This window comes from Macaca thibetana, chromosome 16 (genome assembly GCF_024542745.1).
Source record: "Macaca thibetana thibetana isolate TM-01 chromosome 16, ASM2454274v1, whole genome shotgun sequence".
In the NCBI taxonomy this organism is placed as follows: domain Eukaryota; kingdom Metazoa; phylum Chordata; class Mammalia; order Primates; family Cercopithecidae; genus Macaca; species Macaca thibetana.
The window spans coordinates 24752904-24774736 of NC_065593.1; the positions used below are offsets into that span (position 1 = coordinate 24752904).

General features: G+C 39.1%; 2 protein-coding genes across 6 annotated transcripts in view; both read left to right on the forward strand.

Moving 5' to 3' along the window:
- The window catches only part of NSRP1 (nuclear speckle splicing regulatory protein 1), a 554990-nt gene that overhangs the window by 381233 nt on the left and 151924 nt on the right, over positions 1-21833 (forward strand). The window lies entirely within an intron of this gene.
- EFCAB5 (EF-hand calcium binding domain 5) overlaps positions 1-21833 on the forward strand; it is a 186374-nt gene that overhangs the window by 87795 nt on the left and 76746 nt on the right. For all 5 annotated transcript variants that reach the window (XM_050763292.1, XM_050763290.1, XM_050763289.1 and 2 more), the window contains one exon: positions 11836-11991. In XM_050763292.1, the coding sequence (XP_050619249.1) occupies positions 11836-11991 (156 nt within the window). The remainder of the gene's footprint in view (positions 1-11835; positions 11992-21833) is intronic.

A 21833-nucleotide genomic window follows, 5' to 3' on the forward strand; every position in this document is an offset into this window, starting at 1 on the left:
TATTCTGATATGGTGTGGATGCTTTCTTGACTTTCTTCCTAGCCTGACTCCAGTTTGTTTAGAGGCTTGACATTTTCTTTTCTGGTGACTCTTCTGATTCCTGGTGTTAGAATAAGAGAGGAGAAGAGGAAAGTGCCTCTGGAACAAATGCAGTCTTTGTAAGAATGCCTAGGCTTTGTATTCTCTTTTATTCCATCCATTTATTCATTTATTTATTTAATAAATATCTGTTTGCCCTTGGTTTATAATGAGCATTCTGATAAATACCAAGTTTAAGAGTTTCCCTCTATGCTTAATTTAATTGGGTGTTTTTAAAACAAAAATTGATTTTGAGTAATATCAAAAGGCTTATTTTATATATTGAGTAATCATATGATTATATTGATTTACTCTATTAATATAATGAATTATATCAATAAATTCCCAAATATTGAACCATCCCTCTGTTGTTTTTTTTGTTTTTGTTTTTGTTTTGAGATGGAGTTTCACTCTTGTCACTCGGGCTGGAATGCAATGGTGTGATCTCAGCTCACTGCAACCTCCGCCTTCCTAGTTCAAGTGATTCTGCAGCCTCAGCATCCCGAGTAGCTGGGATTACAAGCGCCTGCCACCACACCTGGCTAATTTTTGTATTTTTAGTAGGATGGGGTTTTGGCATGTTGGCCAGGCCGGTCTCGAACTCCTGACCTCAGGTGATCCACATGCCTCAGCCTCCCAAAGTGCTAGGATTACAGGCATGAGCCACCGCGCCCAGCCCACCCTCTGTTTCTAGAATAAGCCTCACTCATGCATATTTTGGAAGAATTCCTAAAATCAGTCTTTTAATTCTCAGTTGTAGCTTTTGTTCTTCATCTATTGTTCAGCACCTCTATTTGGTTTACTAATTTATTTTTATCAATATTTTTAATTGACTAATTATAATATATTTGTACAATGTGATGTTTATATATATAAAATGTAGAATGATTAAATCAAGCTAATTAACATATTCATCATCTCACATCATTTTTCAAGATTCCACATACGTGAGATCATGTGGTATTTGTCTTTCTGTACTTGGCTTATTTCACTTAGTATAATGTCTTTCATGTTTATCCATGTTGTCACAAATGACAGCATTTCCTTCTTTTTTAAGGCCAAATTATATTCCATTGTGTATATACACCACATTTAATCTACTCATTGTTAACGACTACTTAGGTGGTTCCATATATTGGCTATTGTGAATAATGCTGCAAAGAATATTAGAGTACAGATTTCTTTTTGGCATATTCTCTATTTAGTTAAAAATTGTGTTGTAGTTGTTATTTCTAAGACTATTTTCCTTCTTTCGGCTTAGTTTAAGTTGGATTTTACCTATGCACTATTCTTTTTTTTTTTGTTTTTGTTTTTTGTTTTTTTTGAGACAGAATCTCACTCTGTTGCCCAGGCTGGAATGCAATGGCGCGATATCGGCTCACTGCAACCTCTGCCTCCCAGGTTTAAGCAATTCTCATGCCTCAGCCTCCCGAGTAGCTGGGATTACAGGCCTGTGCCACCATGCACAGCTACTTTTTGTATTTTTAGTGGAGGCGAGGTTTTGCCGTATTGGCCAGGCTGGTCTCAAAGTCCTGACCTCAGGTGACCCACTCGCCTCGGCCTCCCTAAGTGCTGGGATTACAGGCGTGAGTCACTGCACCAGGCCCACCTATGCACTATTCTTGAAGTCTGTAGTATGTAGTCTTGTTTATAAATATACTCTGAGACCATATGAAGAGACACCCCAAGATCATATGAATTCGTCTTTCATGTGATGGCAGTTGACTCTCATCCTCCACAGCAGGCTCAAGCCTGACCTTCCAATAATGTGACTCTGAACCAATGCAATTAAATTTTTTGTACCTCATTGTGGTCACTTTTTAATGTGTATACCAGCTATTGGGGTTGCAGAGGTAAGTGAGGAGACAAACAGGCAAATAATTACAAATTATTGTAATGAAATTTATACTAGAAGATATCAGCATGTCAGAGGAGGAAATTAACAGAGTAGATGAGCCAGGATGTCTCAGATAATACATATAGCTGGGTCTTAATATGTATATAGCTGGACAGATGTAGGAAAGGCAGAAAGGCTTTGCAGGAAGGAAGTGAAACAACATGTAAAAAGACAAAGGTCTGAAAGAGTATGGTTTGTCTACATGGTAGGAAATAATTTTTTTTTAACTAGGATGTGAGGAATATGACCAGGGAAGGATCAGAAATAAGAGAGGAAAGTTAGGTTGGAACTCAATCCCAAGGGTATTATATAGAATGCTAATGAGTTTATATAAGTATTATTAGGTATACATCACCCTTACCCCATTTTCTCCTTTGTGTGTGTCATTTTTTATATATATAATATATAAATATAAATTTGTATATAAATATTTAATAAATATATATTTTCTATGTAAGTATATTATATAAATATACTTTTATATTTATATAAAATATAAGTATATATTTGTGTGTTGTTATATATTTGTTAAATATTTATAGATAAATATAATATATGTAACATATGTATATAAAACAACACACAATGGAGAAAATGGGGTGATATACATTATTTGTTATATATATATAAACAAATATAATTTTGTTTTAATGGATGGCTTGAGCTATTAATATTAGTTTTCCTGGCATTTCCCATCTTCTCTTCTTGAAATGCAAAAAGCACACAGTCAGACACTTTCATTATAAAGAAGAGCTGTTACCTGAACAGAAACAAGAAAGTATTTCTTACATAGAAATATTTATTGAAAGTTTTTAATTATCTCATCAACAAATCATTGGGCCATCCCATTTGACGAGTAAGTAGTGTTTGGAGCACTTGCTTTCAAAGAGATTGCTTTAAAGCTACCTTATCAGTACTCATTTAACGAAACTGGAAGATAACGTAATAATAAATGGTGGGCTTAAAGCGGCGATGTTACACACAGGTGCCGCCTAGTGGAGACACTATGTCATACAATTGCCCCTCAGATCATTTGTAAAGAGCAATGTAATTAGTACTCAGGAAGGAGTATGTTTGGAGAAAACTGAATCATTGAGTAATAATTAATATAGAGAAAAAGAGAAATGGTAAGAATGAATGTTACAGATGACTTCATATTCCTATCATTTTCCTAGCATATCTGTTTTCTGATGAATAAATGAACAGGTGATAATCTCTTTGTTGACTGTGACCCTCTCTCACTTTTCATCTGTTTTATCATAGTAAATGAAGACCCAAAGTAACTACTTTAGAATGTTTACTTCTGGTCTCTTAGTTATTAAGTATATACCAAATCTTTACTCAATACAGTAATGCATTGTTGTATGGGAGTGCGTCTGTAGGTATATGCAGGAATTTATTTCCCTGTATGAGAGTTGGAGACACATGTGTGCACAGACACACTGGATGGACTAGGGTAGGATCAGAGAAGGAGCGGATCAAAATATTAGTAAATTAAGGACACATGCAGGCACACATGCGCACACGCATACACACACACACAATTACAAAGCAATAAACAAACGGCAATGAACAGATGCAAACATTACAAACTAGTATATTCATTGCTGCTGAGGGATGCATAGCAGAAGAAAAGTGAGACTTCAGCAGGGCAGGTTTCGTGTAAGAAACTCATCTGGTGGTCATGAGTTTTAATTTTCTTCCACCTTCCTCTTTGTTTCCTTACTTCAGAAAGAACCTTAAGAACAATGTTTTCTTTTTTTTTTTTTTTTTTTTTTTTGAGACGGAGTCATGCTCTGTCGCCCAGGCTGGAGTGCAGTGGCCGGATCTCACCTCACTGCAAGCTCCGCCTCCCGGGTTCACGCCATTCTCCTGCCTCAGCCTCCCAAGTAGCTGGGACTACAGGCGCCCGCCACCACGCCCGGCTAGTTTTTTGTATTTTTTAGTAGAGACGGGGTTTCACCGTGTTAGCCAGGATGGTCTCGATCTCCTGACCTCGTGATCCACCCGTCTCGGCCTCCCAAAGTGCTGGGATTACAGGCTTGAGCCACCGCGCCCGGCCAAGAACAATGTTTTCAACATTGATATACTGACAGAAACAATTTAAAAGGTAGAATATATTGGGGTTTCTTTGTTGTTTTGTTTTATAAGTCAAGTGTTTAGAAATATGTTTTAGGACTATATCAGGTTTGTTTTAAATTATAAGAACAATCTGATCCCCAAAAGACAACTCATTCCAGGAGACAAAACTTAACAATTTGTATCACTTTTAACACTGTTGCTAAGTTCCCTATACAAGTTTGAAAAGACATAGAAGTGTTAGCCCTTAGATTTCAGTGGCCTTGCATTAGAGAAACAAACTATATTGTCTTGTGTTCAGGTCAAGAGTATGCAGATGTTGTTAGGTGGATCCTTTCTGAAATTCCCATCATTTAATCTGACAGAGGATCTACTGTTTCATTTCATTATCTAGTTGGTTAATTTGTTTACCTACAAAAGACAACCACTGTAAAAGTATATTTGTTTTATTCAAACATCATTAATGTAGTTATTAAAAATTTAATTAACTTTTTAGGTAGGAGAGTTCTCTTTTATTTCCTGGACTTCTTTAGTTGTACATGTTCCTCTGATTTTATTATTCTAACAAGGTCCATACAGAATTCTCTTGGTTTCAACTTCCCATCCTTGATGATAAGAATATTGCTTTCCTTCTAGTCTAGAGAGGGCATCTTTCTTTTGTGTTTTAATTTTTTTGTAGAAATGAGGTCTTGCTATGTTGCCCAGGCTGGTCTCAAATTCCTGGCCTCAAGTGATCCTCCTACTTCAGTCTCCCAGAGTGCTAGGATTTCAGATGTGAACCACTGTGCCCAGCAGGAGGCATCTTTCACAAGAAAATTTCATCTTCTGCTTTTAAAAAACACAAGGAGGTCAGAATGATTTTCTTGCACCTTCTTTTTTTTTTTTTTTTTGAGACAGTCTCGCTCTGTCGCTCAGGCTGGAGTGCAGTGGCGCGATCTCGGCTCACTGCAAGCTCCACCTCCCGGGTTCATTCTCCTGCCTCAGCCTCCCGAGTAGCTGGGACTACAGGTGCCCACCACCATGCTTGGCTAATTTTTGTATTTTTAGTAGAGACGGGGTTTCACCGTGTTAGCCAGGATGGTCTCGATCTCCTGACCTCGTGATTCACCCGCCTCAGCCTCCCAAAGTGCTGAGATTACAGGCGTGGTGGTCTTTTATTTATTTATTTTTTAAAGCGCCTTTAGCTCAGAATAATTCTTATGGCAAAGTAGCATATTTGGGGGTGGCATATTCTGAACTTCTTCTCATGTATACCATAGAATATGAACTCTCTATATACTTTATTATGTGTGATTGTCCCAATGGAATGATGATAGAAAGATGCTGCAGACACAGCTAAAGGCTGTAATGTTTCTTTTATGGCAAAAGATACAGATATAGACAGTTTGTTATATAAAGCAGGATACAACACAGCATGAGTCCAAACAGAAGTCTCCCAAAGCTTCCCACAGAGATTATACCATCAGCATGGATTGAGGTATAGAGTGTCAAGCCGTCCTGGCTTGCCTGGGACTGAGGAGTTTTCTGCAACAGGAAACTTTCTGTGTTAAAACCAGGTTTTTGGTTCCAGGCAAAGTGAAGCACTTGGTCACTCGATTTGAGGAGTTTACTTGGCTATACTTACATCCTATCCGGACCTTACTTCCCACCTGATTATTGTGGAGACTCTAGCCCCACATCTATCTACTTACCAGGGGCAAGTGAAAACACCCAATACATTCCTGTTTATTATGAGACTGTATAAAGTGAAGGTCAGTTTCCCAGGTGCATTCTTCAATAGGCCTGGGCCTCAAGCAGTCTGAGGTCCACTCCCGAATCATATAATGGGTTTAAGAATAATGATTTGCAAAACTACAAATACTAGAAAGTATGGGATTCAGATATTGACTTTTGATTCTGCTACACCGAGGAACTGTTGTATCCCTTAGCCAGGAGGAATAAGGGCCATGCCTCTGCCTGGATTCTCTTATTTGGGACTCGTTCTGTTCTTGCTCAGTGGTGGTCCACTCTGAGATGGTCACTTCCTTATGGGATTGTTTAATATCAGTCGTACAATCTGAGGCCTTCAAACTGATGTGGCTCCAAGTTTAAATTTTAAAGAGAAAGGCTTCCTCAACTGTAACCAAAGATTCTGTCTTTCCTTTAATATACTCTACTAAATCCAGGCTGTACATTTTTCTTACAATGTATTTATCGGAATGACTTTCTATTCTGTCTCTAGTTCATCTGTATCTTGTATTGTTTGCTTGTTTTACTCATTTTGTTTTTTACGTGCTTTGAGATGTAGCATGGAAAGACAGAAAAAGTAATCACAGCTTTTGGCAAGGTTGAGGCAGCAGTATGCTGTGACAATATATGAGAAAACCTTGGGGAGAAATGAGAGAATTCTAAGCCGGGAAAATAGGCGAACTACCCTCCAACTGGATGTGTCTCTTCCTAGGCAGTCTTCAACTGTTGAAACAGATCAAGGACCTACCTGATCAGCAAATCCTTTTTGGCTGTATTAGTTTGCTAGTGCTGCTATACCAAAGTACCACAGATTGGGAGGTTTAAACAACCGAAATTTAATTCCTCACAATTGTGGAAGTTAGAAGGCTGAGAAAAGGTGTTGGCAGGGTTGGTTTCTTCTGAGGGCCTCTCTCATTGGCTTATAGATGGCTGATTTTTCCCTTTGTCTTCATAGTCTGTACACTCTGTACATGTCTAAGTCCAAATTTCCTCTTCTTTAAGAACACTAGTCAGATTAGAGCCCACCCTATTGACCTCATTTTAGTTTAATTACCTCTTTAAAGACCCTATCTCCAAATACAGTTACATTTTGAGGTACTGAGGGTTAGGCTGTCAACATATTAATTTTAGGAGGTAAAACTTAGCCCATAACATTCACCATCAGAGGCACATTTTAAATCTGTCATTTTTATTATTACTAGACAATAAATTTGGCCTTTGTTCATTTGTTAAGCAGACTTTTGAAAAATCAGAAGAGTTAAAAGTATGTTACAGATTTGTTAAGTACAGATGCTCTTTGACTGATGATGGGATTACATCCTGGTAAATTCATTGTATGTTGAAAATATCTAAGTAAAAAATGCATTTAATTCATCTAACCTACTGAACATCACAGTTTAGCCTACACCATCTTAAATGTGCTCAGAACACTTATATTAGCCTACAGTCGCAAAATCATCTAACACAAAGCTTATTTTATAATAAGGTGTTGAGTAGCTCATGTAATTTATTAAATATTATACTGAATGTGAAAAACAGAATTGTTGTATGGGTACTCAAAGTACAGTTTCTACTGAATGCATATCACTTTTTTGTCATCATAAAGTGGAAAAATTGTTAAATCGAACTATCATAAGTCAGGGACTGTCTGTATGTAATTAGCCCTAATCGTTTTTTTTTTTTTCTAAAGGTTCCTCCCTAAAACTGGAAAGTTAATTCTCTGCCCACAGGCTGTATGAACACACCATTTCCTCAGTGATAACGAATATAACCTGAGTACTTCAATATGCTGTACTCCTTGTTTGCACTCCTCGTATACTACCAGCGCTTACAAATACTGTTTGGAAGTTAATACCTAAGATAGATAGTTTCCAAACATAGTTTTCTTCCTATTGCTCTTATATCACCCACTTCATCAACTCTTCAGTATGTCTACAATTAAATAAGTATGAATCCCATTGGCCCAGAGCTATAGAATCTTACAATAGCTATTAAATGTGATATTTACCACATTCTCAGCATTAAGTCAGACAGGAAAATCCCAGAATTCATTACATTGGGACTTAGCACATAGAGATAACTTGACTAAGTACAGTTTGAATGTTTAACAGCTCACAGAGATATTAACTGAAGGATATTGGTAATTTTTCTTAAATTAAGCAATCATTGCTTGGAAAGGTATGAAAACATGGAGGCTCCTATCTATTTTCACCTTTTTCTGTTTTTGTAAGAGATATTGGCAAACTTCTGTAATTCTTATATTTGGAATTTGATTTGTAGTTGATATTGCCAACTGTTAGTCTTTATGCCAGCTAGCCTATACTTACAGAACAATCAGAATATGCAAACTCAGAAAACCCACAGACTACAGCTCCAGAATATTGTTTTTCCTTTAGAACTTTCAGGGATGAAAAATCCAGAAGTGTCTCTCAGAAAAAGATGTTTGTTTTTTTGTTTGTTTGTTTTGAGACGGAGTCTCGCTCGCTCTGTTGCCTAGGCTGGAGTGCAATGGCGCAATCTCGGCTCATTGCAACCTCCGCCTCCAGGGTTCAAGCGATTCTTCTGCCTCAGCCTCCTGAATAACTGGGATTACAGGCACCCACCATTATGCCTGGCTAATTTTTAATTTTTAGTAGACAGGGTTTCACCATGTTGGCCAGGATGGTCTTGAACACCTGACTTCAGGTGATCCGCCCACCTCGGCCTCCCAAAGTGCTGGGATTATAGGCGTGAGCCACTGTGCCCAGCCCAGAGAAAGGTTTTTTAACTAATTCTTTTTTTTTTTTTTTGAAACAGGGTCCTGCTCTGTTGCCTAGGCTGGAATGATGTGGTCATAGCTCACTGAAACCTTGAACTACTGGGTTCAAGTGATCCTCCCACCTCAGCCTCCTAAGTGGGACTACAAGCATGCACCACCACTCTTGGCTAAATTTTTAAATCTTTTGTAGAGATGAAGTCTTCCTATGTTTCTCAGGCTGGCTTCAAGCTCTTGGCCTCAAGCAATCCTCCTGCCTCAGCCTTTTAAAACTAATTATTGATTCAATAGCATTCCCACAGCCAGAAAACTCATATGGCTTTGAAGTCAGTTCCCAAAAACTTAATTTAAAACAGGATGATTCTTCCAAATACCAATTTTTTTTCAGCATTAGAGGACTGAGCTACAATGCTGCCAGAAAATGTCAATTATTCAATAATTCTAACTTATGAGTAATATAGAAAAATACCTATTAGTCAAGTTAAAAGTCATTAAGGATCAAACAACAGGATCTTAGGATACGGGACTAATTAGGACCAGATACCCCAGATCATGGAGTTCAGTGGTTCTCAAACTTTAACGAGCATCAGAATTACCTGGGAGGCTTGTTAAACTATAGCTTGTTGGGCCCTACCCCCAGAATTTCTGATTCAGTAAATGTGGGGGGTGAGGGGGCTCAAAAATTTGCATTTCTGACAAGTTCTCAGATGATGCTGATGCTGTTGATCTAGGGATCACGCTTTGAGAACCGCTGATCTTGTTGGGTTTTCTCCTTCTAAAGTTGTTTATCAGCTAAGAGGACTGTTTATTTAATGAAGAAGATGTTCTTGGCCAATTTCTTACCTACCTCAAGAGTAGACAAGCACAATGGCTGAAGAGAACTTACTACGTGAAACACCCAGATCGTACATACCATAACTCAGTGAGGTAACTACTACTGTGATACCCATTTCACAAATGAAGGGACATGAGAACAGGGAGTTGAGCCCAGACAGGCTTCAGAGTAAGTTCTTAGCCGTTTCCACTACTCTGCTTCCCATGGTAACAGATAAGAACTTAACTGTGTGCATTGATCCATCAAGAATAATGACAGTGATCCTGGGTACAGTGGCTCATGCCTGTAATTTCAGTACTTTGGGAGGCTGAAGCAGGAAGATCACCTGAGCCCAGGAGTTTAAGACCAGTTTGGGCAACATAGTGAGACGCTATCTCTACACACACAGTTGTTGTTGTTTTTTTTTTTTTTTAATTAGCCAGGTGTGGTGGCTCGCACCTGTAGTTCCAGCAACTCAGGAGGCTGAGGTAGGAGGATCACTTGATTCTTGTGGTCAAGGCTGCAGTGAGCCATGATTGTGCCACTGTACCACTGCGCTCCAGCTTGGGCAACAGAATGAGACCCTATCTCTAAAAAAATAAAAACAAAAATTATATGTCAATGAAATATGCCAAAAACATGTTCCATTTTAAACAAATTACTAAAGTGGAACATGATTTTTACAAACCATGTTAAATGCATGCCAGTTACAAGAACCAGAAACCAACCTGAGCTATACAGCTGAATATGAAATGTGCACAATCCAAGGGCTTCAGGAAGAGACTAGAACGAGGACTTGGAAAGTGTTAAGACTGCTTCTCTCTGCTTTCCATTTCATCTGTTTCTCTCCATAACAGACTTTCCCGGCAGTCTCAGTTCACATGGAGGAATCTGGCCACCCCAAAACTCTTAAATTTACATTTGAAGGGTGGCAAAATATGCTACCCCAAAACATTCCACTCTGGCATAAGGATTACTTTCAGCTAAAGGCACTTGAAAAATAGATACAAGAAGGGCATTCTAATCTCCCTTTTTCTTCCTGAAAATAGGAAGTTAAAATCTCCACGTGAAAGATGTCCTCCCTGTATTAGGAGAAAGGAAACATTATTCAATCGGGAGTCTTAGCTGAGAGAATTCTGTACAAACAGACCTTGTTAAGATAATTATTATCTTCCTTTTAGCTTCCCAACATAATTTAGTTACTTTTCCACAATTGCCTCTCTTTGTTCAACCCAATATATTAATAAAAGCATGTAGTTTTTGCCATTTCTTTGGGTCTTCATTTCTTTATGACAGCTCCTATGTCACATAAAATTTATATTAAATCTTTATGCCTTTCTCCTACTAACCTATCTTATGTCAATTTAATTCTCAGGCCCAGCCAAAGACCCTAAGAGAGTAGATGTAAAGTTTTGCCTCGACTACACATTCACAAATTCAGGCCCACTCAGATTAACTGGCTGTTACTCAGTTGTAATCCCCAGTTCCTAGTGGAGAGAATCTGAATGGCCTTAAGTGTTTCCCCTGGTTCAATCATTTATGGCTATGGAAGTGGGGTCATGCAGTATAACTTTGGCTACTTCTGTGCGTGAGGCAGGGGAGGAAATCATCGGCTGTGAACAGAGCTCACACTTTAAAAGGAGTGCTCTCAGAAACTCTTGCAGTGCTTGATCACTTCTCTCTATCACAGGATACCTTCTACCTCTTATAGTAAAGTGTAGACCAAGAATGTAATTCGTTCCTGACCTATCAAATTGGCAAAAACTCAGATGCCAATACACACTGATGGTGAGGCTGAGAAGAAATAGTCACTCATGCATTAGTGATAGGAGTGCAAAAGGGTGCAAGCCCCATGTCAAACCTACAAAATATTCAGGTGCATTAATCCTCTAAGCTAGAAATTCCACTTCTGGGAATCTACTCAACAGGGATCAAGAGAAATGGCCGAAGAGTATAGATGTTTTCAGTCCCTGTACTTTTAAAAGAAGATCATAGACAAAGGATATCTTATTGCAATATCAAAAAACAAAAAGCCACCCATGATCCTTGTCCCTTACACGCCAGTAATTAAATGCAGCCAGTCTTGCAATACATGTGCTTTTGTATACCATATATATATACCATAGAAAAACTGCATTCAATTTTTAGAATTTTTAATTTGCAGGTAGCATTTTACAGGCAACTACTGCTATTTCATACTGTGAGGAAAATCTGCCCTATATAATGTTGATGTGATATAGAGGGAAATAGCTCCAAATATATCTAGTCCCACTGATGTGTGGTACTGGGGACTGCATTAGTTACCTCTCTCTGCATCACAGCTTTTAGAGCAGCTAACATGAAAATGCTTCATCTAAGTGATAAGCAAATCATATGGAAACATTTTACAGCCAATGTATTTCATGCACATTGGTTGAATCCTGGGGAAAATCCAAGTAGAGCATGGTTTTAAGTCAATCGTTTATCCTCTTTTTTTCCCTGTAGTACATCTCTTCACATATTAAAGACCTGAAGAGTGAAATGTTTGAGGAACTCCTTAAGCACCTTTGCCACTCTGCAGATGAATTCCGGGAGGTCATAAAAGCTGACATGCGGAGGCAGATGTTCACTGAACTCTTCCTACATTGTGACCATGGGAAGGTGGGTTAAGACATTTAAAGAATTGGTTCTTGGCCAGACATGTGGCTCACACCTGTAATCCCAGCACTTTAGGAGGCTGAGGCTGGTGGATTGCTTGAGCCCAGGAGTTTGAGACCCATCTAGACAACATGGTGAAAGCCCATCTCTACAAAATAGATACAAACTTTACTGAAATATATTTGTTTATGAACCTTATATTTATTTGTTTGTATCTCCATGTCCAGAAAGGATTTAAGTAAGCTCACAAGAATAGAGAAGATGCAACAACAAAATGTAAACTAAAAGTAGGATGAAAGAAGAAAAAAATAAGAGAGGGGATAGCAAATGAAGCTGGAAACAAAGCCCCAAATAATGACCTAAATAGTCCTCGTGGGTTGTTTACAAGTTTGGATCTAAGATTCCTAGCAGTGAATGTGAAAAGGAAAACATGACCAAACACACTAATGACAATGTTTATAAGATAATTACTGACCGGGCGCAGTGGCTCACGCCTGTAATCCCAGCACTTTGGGAGGCCTAAGGCGGGCGGATCATGAGGTCAGGAGATCGAGACCATCCTGGCTAACACGGTGAAACCCCGTCTCTACTAAAAATACAAAAAATTAGCCAGGCGTGGTGGCGGGTGCCTGTGGTCCCAGCTACTTGTGAGGCTGAGGCAGGAGAATGGCATGAACCCGGGAGGCAGAACTTGCAGTGAGCCGAGATCACGCCACTGCACTCCAGCCTGGGCAACAGAGTGAAACTCCATCTCAAAAAAAAAAAAAAAAGATAATTACAAACAAGTGCTAAGAAGTACAGACATTTGGGGTTCAAATTTTTATTTTTATTTTTTATTCATTATACTTAAATTTCTAGGGTACATGTGCACCATGTGCAGGTTTGTTATATAAGTATACATGTGCCATGTTGGTGTGCTGCACCCATTAACTAGTCATTTACATTAGGTATATCTCCTAATGCTATTCCTCCCCCTTCCCTCCACCCCACGACAGGCCCTGGTGTGTGATGTTCCCTTCCTGTGTCCAAGTGTTCTCACTGTTCAATTCCCACCTATGAGTGAGAACATGTGGTGTTTGGTTTTCTGTTCTTGCAATAGTTTGCGGAGAATGATGGTTTCCAGCTTCATCCATGTCCCTACAAAGGACAGGAACTCATCCTTTTTTATGGCTGCATAGTATTCCATAGTGTATATGTGCCACATTTTCTTAATCCAGTCTGTCATTGATGGACATTTGGGTTGGTTCCAAGTCTTTGCTATTGTGAGTAGTGCCACAATAAACATACATGTGCATGTGTCTTTATAGCAGCATGATTTATAATCCTTTGAGTATATACCCAGTAATGGGATGGTTGTGTCAAATGGTATTTCTAGTTCTGGATCCTTGAGGAATCGCCACACTGTCTTCCACAATGGTTGAACTAGTTTACAGTCCCACCAACGGTGTAAAAGTGTTCCTATTTCTCCACATCCTCTCCAGCACCTGTTGTTTCCTGACTTTTTAATGATCGCCATTCTAACTTGTGTGAGATGGTATCTCATTGTGGTTTTGATTTGCATTTCTCTGATGGCCAGTGATGATGAGCATTTTTTCATGTGTCTGTTGGCTGCATAAATGTCTTCTTTTGAGAAGTGTCTGTTCATATCTTTCACCCACTTTTTGATGGGGTTGTTTTTTTCTTGTAAATTTGTTTGAGTTCTTTGTAGATTCTGGATATTAGCTGTTTGTTAGATGAGTAGATTGCAAAAATTTTCTCCCATTCTGTAGGTTGCCTGTTCACTCTGATGGTAGTTTCGTTTGCTGTGCAGAAGCTCTTTAGTTTAATTAGATCTCATTTATCAATTTTGGCTTTTGTTGCCATTGCTTTTGGTGTTTTAGACATGAAGTCCTTGCCCATGCCTATGTCCTGAATGGTATTGTCTAGGTTTTCTTCTAGGGTTTTTATGGTTTTAGGTCTAACATTTCAGTATTTAATCCACCTGGAATTAATTTTTGTATAAGGTGTAAGGAAGGGATCCAGTTTCAGCTTTCTACATATGGCTAGGCAGTTTTCCCAGTACCATTTATTAAATAGGGAATCATTTCCCCATTTCTTGTTTTTCTCAGGGTTGTCAAAGATCAGATGGTTGTAGATGTGTGGTATTATTTCTGAGGGCTCTGTTCTGTTCCATTGGTCTATACCTCTGTTTTGGTACCAGTACCATGCTGTTTTGGTTACTATAGCCTTGTAGTATAGTTTGAAGTCAGGTAGCGTGATGCCTCCAGCTTTGTTCTTTTGGCTTAGGATTGACTTGGCAATGTGGGCTCTTTTTTGGTTCCATATGAACTTTAAAGTAGTTTTTTCCAATTCTGTGAAGAAAGTCATTGGTAGCTTGATGGGGATGGCATTCAATCTATAAATTACCTTGGGCAGTATGGCCATTTTCACAATATTGATTCTTCCTATCCATGAGCATGGAATGTTCTTCCATTTGTTTGTGTACTTTTTTATTTCGTTGAGCAGTGGTTTGTAGTTCTCCTTGAAGAGGTCCTTCACATCCCTTGTAAGTTGGCTTCCTAGGTATTTTATTCTCTTTGAAGCAATTGTGAATTGGAGTTCATTCATGATTTGGCTCTCTATTTGTCTGTTACCGGTATATAAGAATGCTTGTGATTTTTGCACATTGATTTTGTATCCTGGGACTTTGCTGAAGTTGCTTATCAGCTTGCGGAGATTTGGGGCTGAGACGATGGGGTTTTCTAAATGTACAATCATGTCATCTGCAAACAGAGACAATTTGACTTCCTCTTTTCCTAATTGAATACCCTTTATTTCTTTCCCTTGCCTGATTGCCCTGGCCAGAACTTCCAACACTATGTTGAATAGGAGTGGTGAGAGAGGGCATCCTTGTCTTGTGCCAGTTTTTGAAGGGAATGCTTCCAGTTTTTGCCCATTCAATATGATATTGGCTGTGAGTTTGTCATAAATAGCTCTTATTATTTTGAGATACGTCCCATCAATACCGAATTTATTGAGCGTTTTTAGCATGAAGGGCTGTTGAATTTTGTCAAAGACCTTTTCTGCATCTGTTGAGATAATCATGTGGTTTTTGTCTTTTGTTCTATTTATATGCTGGATTACATTTATTGATTTGCGAATGTTGAACCAGCGTTGCATCCCAGGGATGAAGCCCACTTGGTCAGGGTGGATAAGCTTTTTGATGTGCTGCTGGATTCGGTTTGCCAGTATTTTATTGAGGATTTTTGCGTAGATGTTCATCAGGGATATTGGTCTAAAATTATCTTTTTTTGTTGTGTCTCTGCCAGGCTTTCGTATTAGGATGATGCTGGCCTCATAAAATGAGTCAGGGAGGATTCCCTCTTTTTCTATTCACTGGAATAGTTTCAGAAGGAATGGTACCAGCTCCTCTTTGTACCTCTGGTAGAATTCGGCTATGAATCCATCTGGTCCTGGACTTTTTTTGGTTGGTAGGCTATTAATTATTGCCTCAATTTCAGAGCCTGTTATTGATCTATTCAGGGATTCAACTTCTTCCTGGTTTAGTCTTGGGAGGGTGTATGTGTCCAGGAATTTATCCATTTCTTCTAGATTTTCTGGTTTATTTGAGTAGAGGTGTTTATAGTGTTCTCTGATGGTAGTTTGTATTTCTGTGGGATCGGTGGTGATATCCCCTTCATCATTTTTTATTGCGTCTACTTGATTCTTCTCTCTTTTATTCTTTATTAGTCTTGCTAGCGGTCTATCAATTTTGTTGATCTTTTAAAAAAAAAAAAAAGCTAGCAGAAGGCAAGAAATAACTAAGATCAGAGCAGAACTGAAGGAGACAGAGACACAAAAACCCTTCAAAAAATCAATGAATCCTGGGGTTCAAATTACAGTTAGGAGCTTCTCTTTATTAAAGGGGCCCTTATGTACTGAAGTGAAAATCTTTTATGATGGGATTGTAATAAATTAAACAATGACTTTTTTAGGGCAATTTCTTATAGTTATTTCAAATGTAGGCAAACGATGCCACACTGGACTGCAATTCAGAAAAAGCAATTCTTAAAAGAACCAATATATTGCAATCTAGGTTCTCAAATTCCTGCTAATTTGAATGAAGCCAGGAATATATTTTATAAAATCTGAAATGTCTATGTGTCTTTCAGTCAACCCTTATTGAATATTGCTTCTTTTAACAGAGTTTGTAATAAATATTGGGTGACAAGCGTCAAAGTTTTACTCCCTGGTAAAATGCCCGAAGGATAACTATTCTCTGTTGGCCAATTTAACACCAATTCGTGTGCTGTAACAAACGTAGTGGGATAATATTTAGAGCAATTAACTGAGGTTTGCTTTCATTCTTTGCTTTTCTTCCCATCATTCAAGCAGTAGTTATATGCAGGGGCGGAAAAACTACACCTGCGTCCTTGTAGGATCCCTGCTGGGTCTGAGCATTAAACTGACATGACAGAATAATAGGAGAAAACCGTACAAATTTAGTTACAAGTTTTATATGGCACAGGAGTCCTCTTAAGGAAATGAAGGCCCAAAGAAGCACTTAGAGTCAGTTACTTATGTATTGGATTGGACAAAGAACAGCAAACTGTGAAAATGTGACTAAATTATATGGGGAGTCTTAAAAGATAAGAGTTATTCTAACAACGTCTGTACAGTATTCTGTTGGTCTCAACTTCTCATCCTTGAAGATAACAATTATGCCTTTCCTTATAGTATAGGGAGAGTTACTTTCACATGGGAATTTCATCTTCTGCTTTGAAGAAACAGCACAAAGGTCAGGTGATCTTCTCATATCTGTTGCTTTTCAAGTGTCTTTAACTTAGTCAATATGCCAGAATAGCATATTTTAACCCCCTCAGAGGAAAGATAGAGTCTCAAAAAAAGAAGTTATATGAGTTTCTGAATGGAATATATATCTGGGAACAAAGCCCCAAAATGCATAACATAATGACTATGTATATGTCTTATACACACACACGCATAAATAACTATATATTTATATATATTTAATATATATTAATATATATATGAGTCTCTCTCTCTCTCTATATATATATATATATACTATATATGACCAAAAATAGATGACCAAAAACTCTCTCTCTCTCTCTAATAGAGATAATCCATTCTCTAATAGATATCAATATCCATTCTCTAATAGAGAGAGAGAGAGAGAGAGAGCACCTGTGAGAGACAGAGCCTCACTCTATCACCCAGGCTAGAATGCAGCAGCATGATCATAGCTTACTACAGCTTCTACCTCCTGGGTTCAAGTAATCTCCCACCTCAGCCTCCCAAATAGCTAGGATTACAGGCATGTACCACCATGCCTGGCTAATTTTTAAATTTTTGTAGATACAGAGTCTATGTTGCCCAGGCTGTTCTTGATCTTCTGGCTCAAGAGATCTTCCCACCTTGGCCTCCCAAAGCCCTGGCATTACAGGTGTGAGCCACCACATCCAGCCTCGAATGTATATTTTTAACCAGCAGCTGAGACAAAAGTTCTAAAGTTCTAAAAGCCCAGACTTTAAATGGAAAATGCTGGGCTCTTAAGAAACAATGGAGAATCATAAAGTAAAGAATAATGCAAAATGTGGCATCAAAGCAGTTATTCTATCAATGGGAAATTGTGACCAGCTGATGAGAGAAGGAGGTTGGAGTGCATGTGACTAGAGTTTAGAGGTTGTCTGGTTCCCTAAGTCAGGGTTAGCACCTGATCTTCCATTCCTGAGCTCCAATCATGGTTGGAGATTGAGGGCAACATTATTGACACCCCTGGAAATTCCAGGTAGGTTGAGAGGAAATTTAAGAACAACGGGCACTTATACTTCATTTTCTAAGTGTAGCTCAGAGAAGCTTCATAGAGAAGTGCTAAATTCAACATGGCACTAAAGAGAAAGAGTAGCAGCTATAGAAGGTAGGGTGTAGGTAGATGGGCCTGAAGGTACTCCCTTTCACTCCTGTGGCCAGAGGAAAGATGATGACTATTCCTAAATACCTGTGTGTAAAGGACAGTGGGTGTGCAGAGATGATGACTGTGAAAGTTCTGGGAGTACTCTCAAGAAGACACCTGGGTTAGGACAAGAAGAACTATGGACATAAATAGCAAATACCAAAATAAAACTTCCAGATGACTCAATGAGATGAAGTACATACACCACAGTCACAGTCAACAAGTACCGTGGCTGGCACTGAGCTAGACTCTCCTTTATCTGATGGCAGGACTCTATATAAGCACCCCCAACCCCCAAAATATGGGCAAAAGATATGAACACACAATTCATGGAATCACTATATACTCAATAGATGACCAAAAATAGTTTTTAATGATAATACCTATCGCTGATACGAATAGAAGAAAAACATTTCTCAAACATTCCTGGTGAAAATTTAATAGTTGTATCTTTGCAAAGCATTCTGGATATATCTACTTAAATAAAAAATACATACATGCTTCAGCCAGGCAAGCCATTCCTGAAATTTGTATTTCATAGAAATAAAAGCATTAGTAAATTAAAAATACACATACAAAGAAAATTCTTGATGCATTGTTTATAAACGAAGAAAAAGAGAAAGAGAGGTTAATGAAATACTATATAAGGGAATGCTTTAAAGCCTCCCTATTTCCTGAGATACAACAATATTAAAATTAGGCCAATTAATAACCCTAAAAAGGGTTATTAATTGTATTCAAGTGAAAGGAAGAGTCACATAACTCTCACTTTAAATCAAAAGCTAGAAATGATTCATCTTAGTTAGGAAGGCATGTTGAAAGCCAAGAGGTGGCTGAAAGCTAGGCCCCTTGCTCCAGTTAGCCAAGTTGTGAATGCAAGGAAAAGTTTTTGAAGGAAGTTAAAAGCACTACTCCCACGAAGACACAAGTGATAAGAAAGCAAACAGCCTTATTTCTGAGAGAAGTCAATGTCTGGCCTCAAAGCTTCAAAGGACTGGCAGATTCTCTTAGAGGCTAGTGCAACCGGTGACTTTCAGTTGAAACCAGCGCTCATTGACCATTTCAAAAATCCTAGCCCTTAAGAATTATGCCAAATCTACTCTGCCTGTGCTCTATAAAGGAAACAGCAAAGCCTAGATGACAGTAGATATGTCTGTGGCATAGTTTACTGAATATTTTAACACACTGTGGAGACTGACTGCTCAGAAAAAAAGATTCCTTTCAAAATATTACTATTCATTGAGATGTACCTGGTTACCCAAGAGCTCTGATGGAGATGTACAAGGAGATGAATGTTGTTTTCACTCCTAGTAACACAATATCCATTCTGCAGCCCATGGATCAAGGAGTCGGTCATTTTCACATTCAAGTCTTGTTACTTAAGAAATACATTTCATAAGGCTATAGCTTCCATAGATAGTGATTCCTTTGATGGATCTGGGCAAAGCAAATTGAAAATCTTTTATAAATAATTCACCATTCTAGGTGCTCTCGCCACTGTTCCATCTGTGATTGAGCACGCTTTCTGCAGAAAGGAAAGACTGCCTTGCTGAGAGATCTTTTATCTCCATGCTGACTTTTCTTCGTGGCACTGATTATCTATTTCTAACAATTTTGGTATTTCTAACAATTTTGGTGGCCCATATGGGGATACATTCTCCTCTGGTGTTGGTCTCTGGTCCTTTCTCATGAGGAGGCGCCCCGCCACCTCTTGTGGTGGCCTCAGGGGTAAGGGACCGAGACCCACCTGGTGTGACGAATAAACCCAGACTCTCAGCAACACGGAAAGAAACCAGCCAGCAACCTGGGGTAAAGGATCCTCACATACTGTGGTGACGAGTCTGTGCACAGACCAAGGAAGGAGAAGCCGCAGGAGCCGTCTTTTAGCACAGCTACCACCCTTAGAATTTCTGGTAAACCAGCACCAGCCTGAGAACCACATCCTCATCAAAGGGTGGAAAGAAGGGAAACTCAAGCCAGCCTGGGAAGGACCCTACTTTGTGCTGCTAACCACCGAGACTACTGTTCGTACAGTGGAAAAGGGATGCACACATCACACCCGAGTCAAGCAAGCGCCGTTATCATCAGAATCATGGGCCATTGTTCCTGGATCAAGCCCTACCAAATTAAAGCTAAGAAAAGCTTAGTCTATCCATCTTTTTCTTTGCTTTCCTTCCCTCTAACTATCCCTCATTGTGTCAACAGTGTAACCAAATCAGATTCACCACAGGTTATAACATTTGATGCTTGCCTTGTTATACCTTGTGGCGGTTTGCAAAGCCAGAGACAACTCTCTACTTCAGAAAAATACCTCTGCCCCTCCAGGGAGGCCACTGCCACCCCTGCATCTTGCTTGTGGTGGAGGTACCAAGATACCCCAAGTTGAAATTTATATGCTCAGTGAGTGAATGTCATCTGGATCAAGGCTGGACCTCCGAGGAGGGATGTGCCGACTTAAAGCCATACCTCTACCTTACTAAAGGGATAGCCCACCCGCCCCCCGCCAATTGTCAATCCCACCAGTGTAACCCAGTGCTTATATCCATTGCTGTTCCTACCACTAGCAACTCTAACCCCATTTTAGAGCGTATCTATGGTTTAGGATTAGAAGTCACTGGAAAGGATCCTATAGGCTTCTTTAAGATGCACTTTGTTCTCCCTCCTCCACCTCCTACAACTGCCCTTTTCTCAAACCTATGAAATCAAACTACATCTTGCCTCATGCCAAATGACAAAAGCAAAGTCTCAGTAGTAGAAGTAGAAGACCTAAGGCAAACCAGTGCTACTGAAACAGGGTATAAAGATGTAAATGCTTTGTTAGAATGGATTAAATATTCCATTTGCACTTTAAACAAAAGTGACTGTTACACTTGTGTGTACGGTAGGCCAGAGGCCCAGGTTGTCCCCTTTCCACTAGGATGGTCCTCAAATCAAGTGGACATGGAGTGCATGGTAGCTCTTTCTCAAGATTCCACTGCCTGGAATAATGAATTGTGGCAAGGTCTTTCTCTGCTATTTCCTGAAGTTCAACACCCTGTGGGTCAGCCCCCACGGGTCATCCATCCTCCATCTTCCAAAACCAATGTTACCTTGTGTCTCCAATGACAAGGGGAAAAATTTGGCATTCCTTGGAGACTTAATAGGATGCAGTGAAGTCAGACACTTCCAAGAGCTGACCTATCAGTCCGCCCTTATCCATCCCAGAGCAGATGTATGGTGGTATTATGGAGAACCTTTACCGGACACTCTGCCAAATAATTAGAGCAGTACTTATGCTCTAGTCCAACTGGCTATCCCTTTTACCCTGGCATTTCATCAATCAAAAAAAGAAAAATGTAGCCTCAATTCTTACCTCTTTAACAACTATAATAAGGTATACTCCTTCTTCTTAGGTGCTATGTTGTACCATACATCCAGAAGTTAATCAAAACAAGCTAAGCCAAGACATGTTAAGTGAGTTTGAAGAGGAAACTATAAAGTAAAAGAGGAGGAAATTGTAGAAAGTAGAAAAGTTCCTCTTCAAAGCTCATCATGGTTTAAAAATAAAATAATAGACACTAGGAATAATAGCTCCTTACTCTAAAGCCTCCTATCAACTATTAGTTCTTACAGTTTAGCCCAGTTAGTTGCTCTGGCTTACTCAGGCATGTCTGGATAGGCCCAGGCAAATCTTAGCTCATAGCTTGTGCCCCTTGCTTATTTGGAAATGTTTTTGCTTCCTTAAACCTTTCGTAAGCAACTTCCTCTCATTCTTTGTTCTTCCCTGCACTTACCCATTTAGGGAAGTTTTAAGCTATTAGCAAAGCGGGTATCAGTTTAAGAGTGTGAGGTCCAGCTCCAGCCAATGGATGCAGGACACAACAGTAAAGACGACCCAGATGCATAAGGG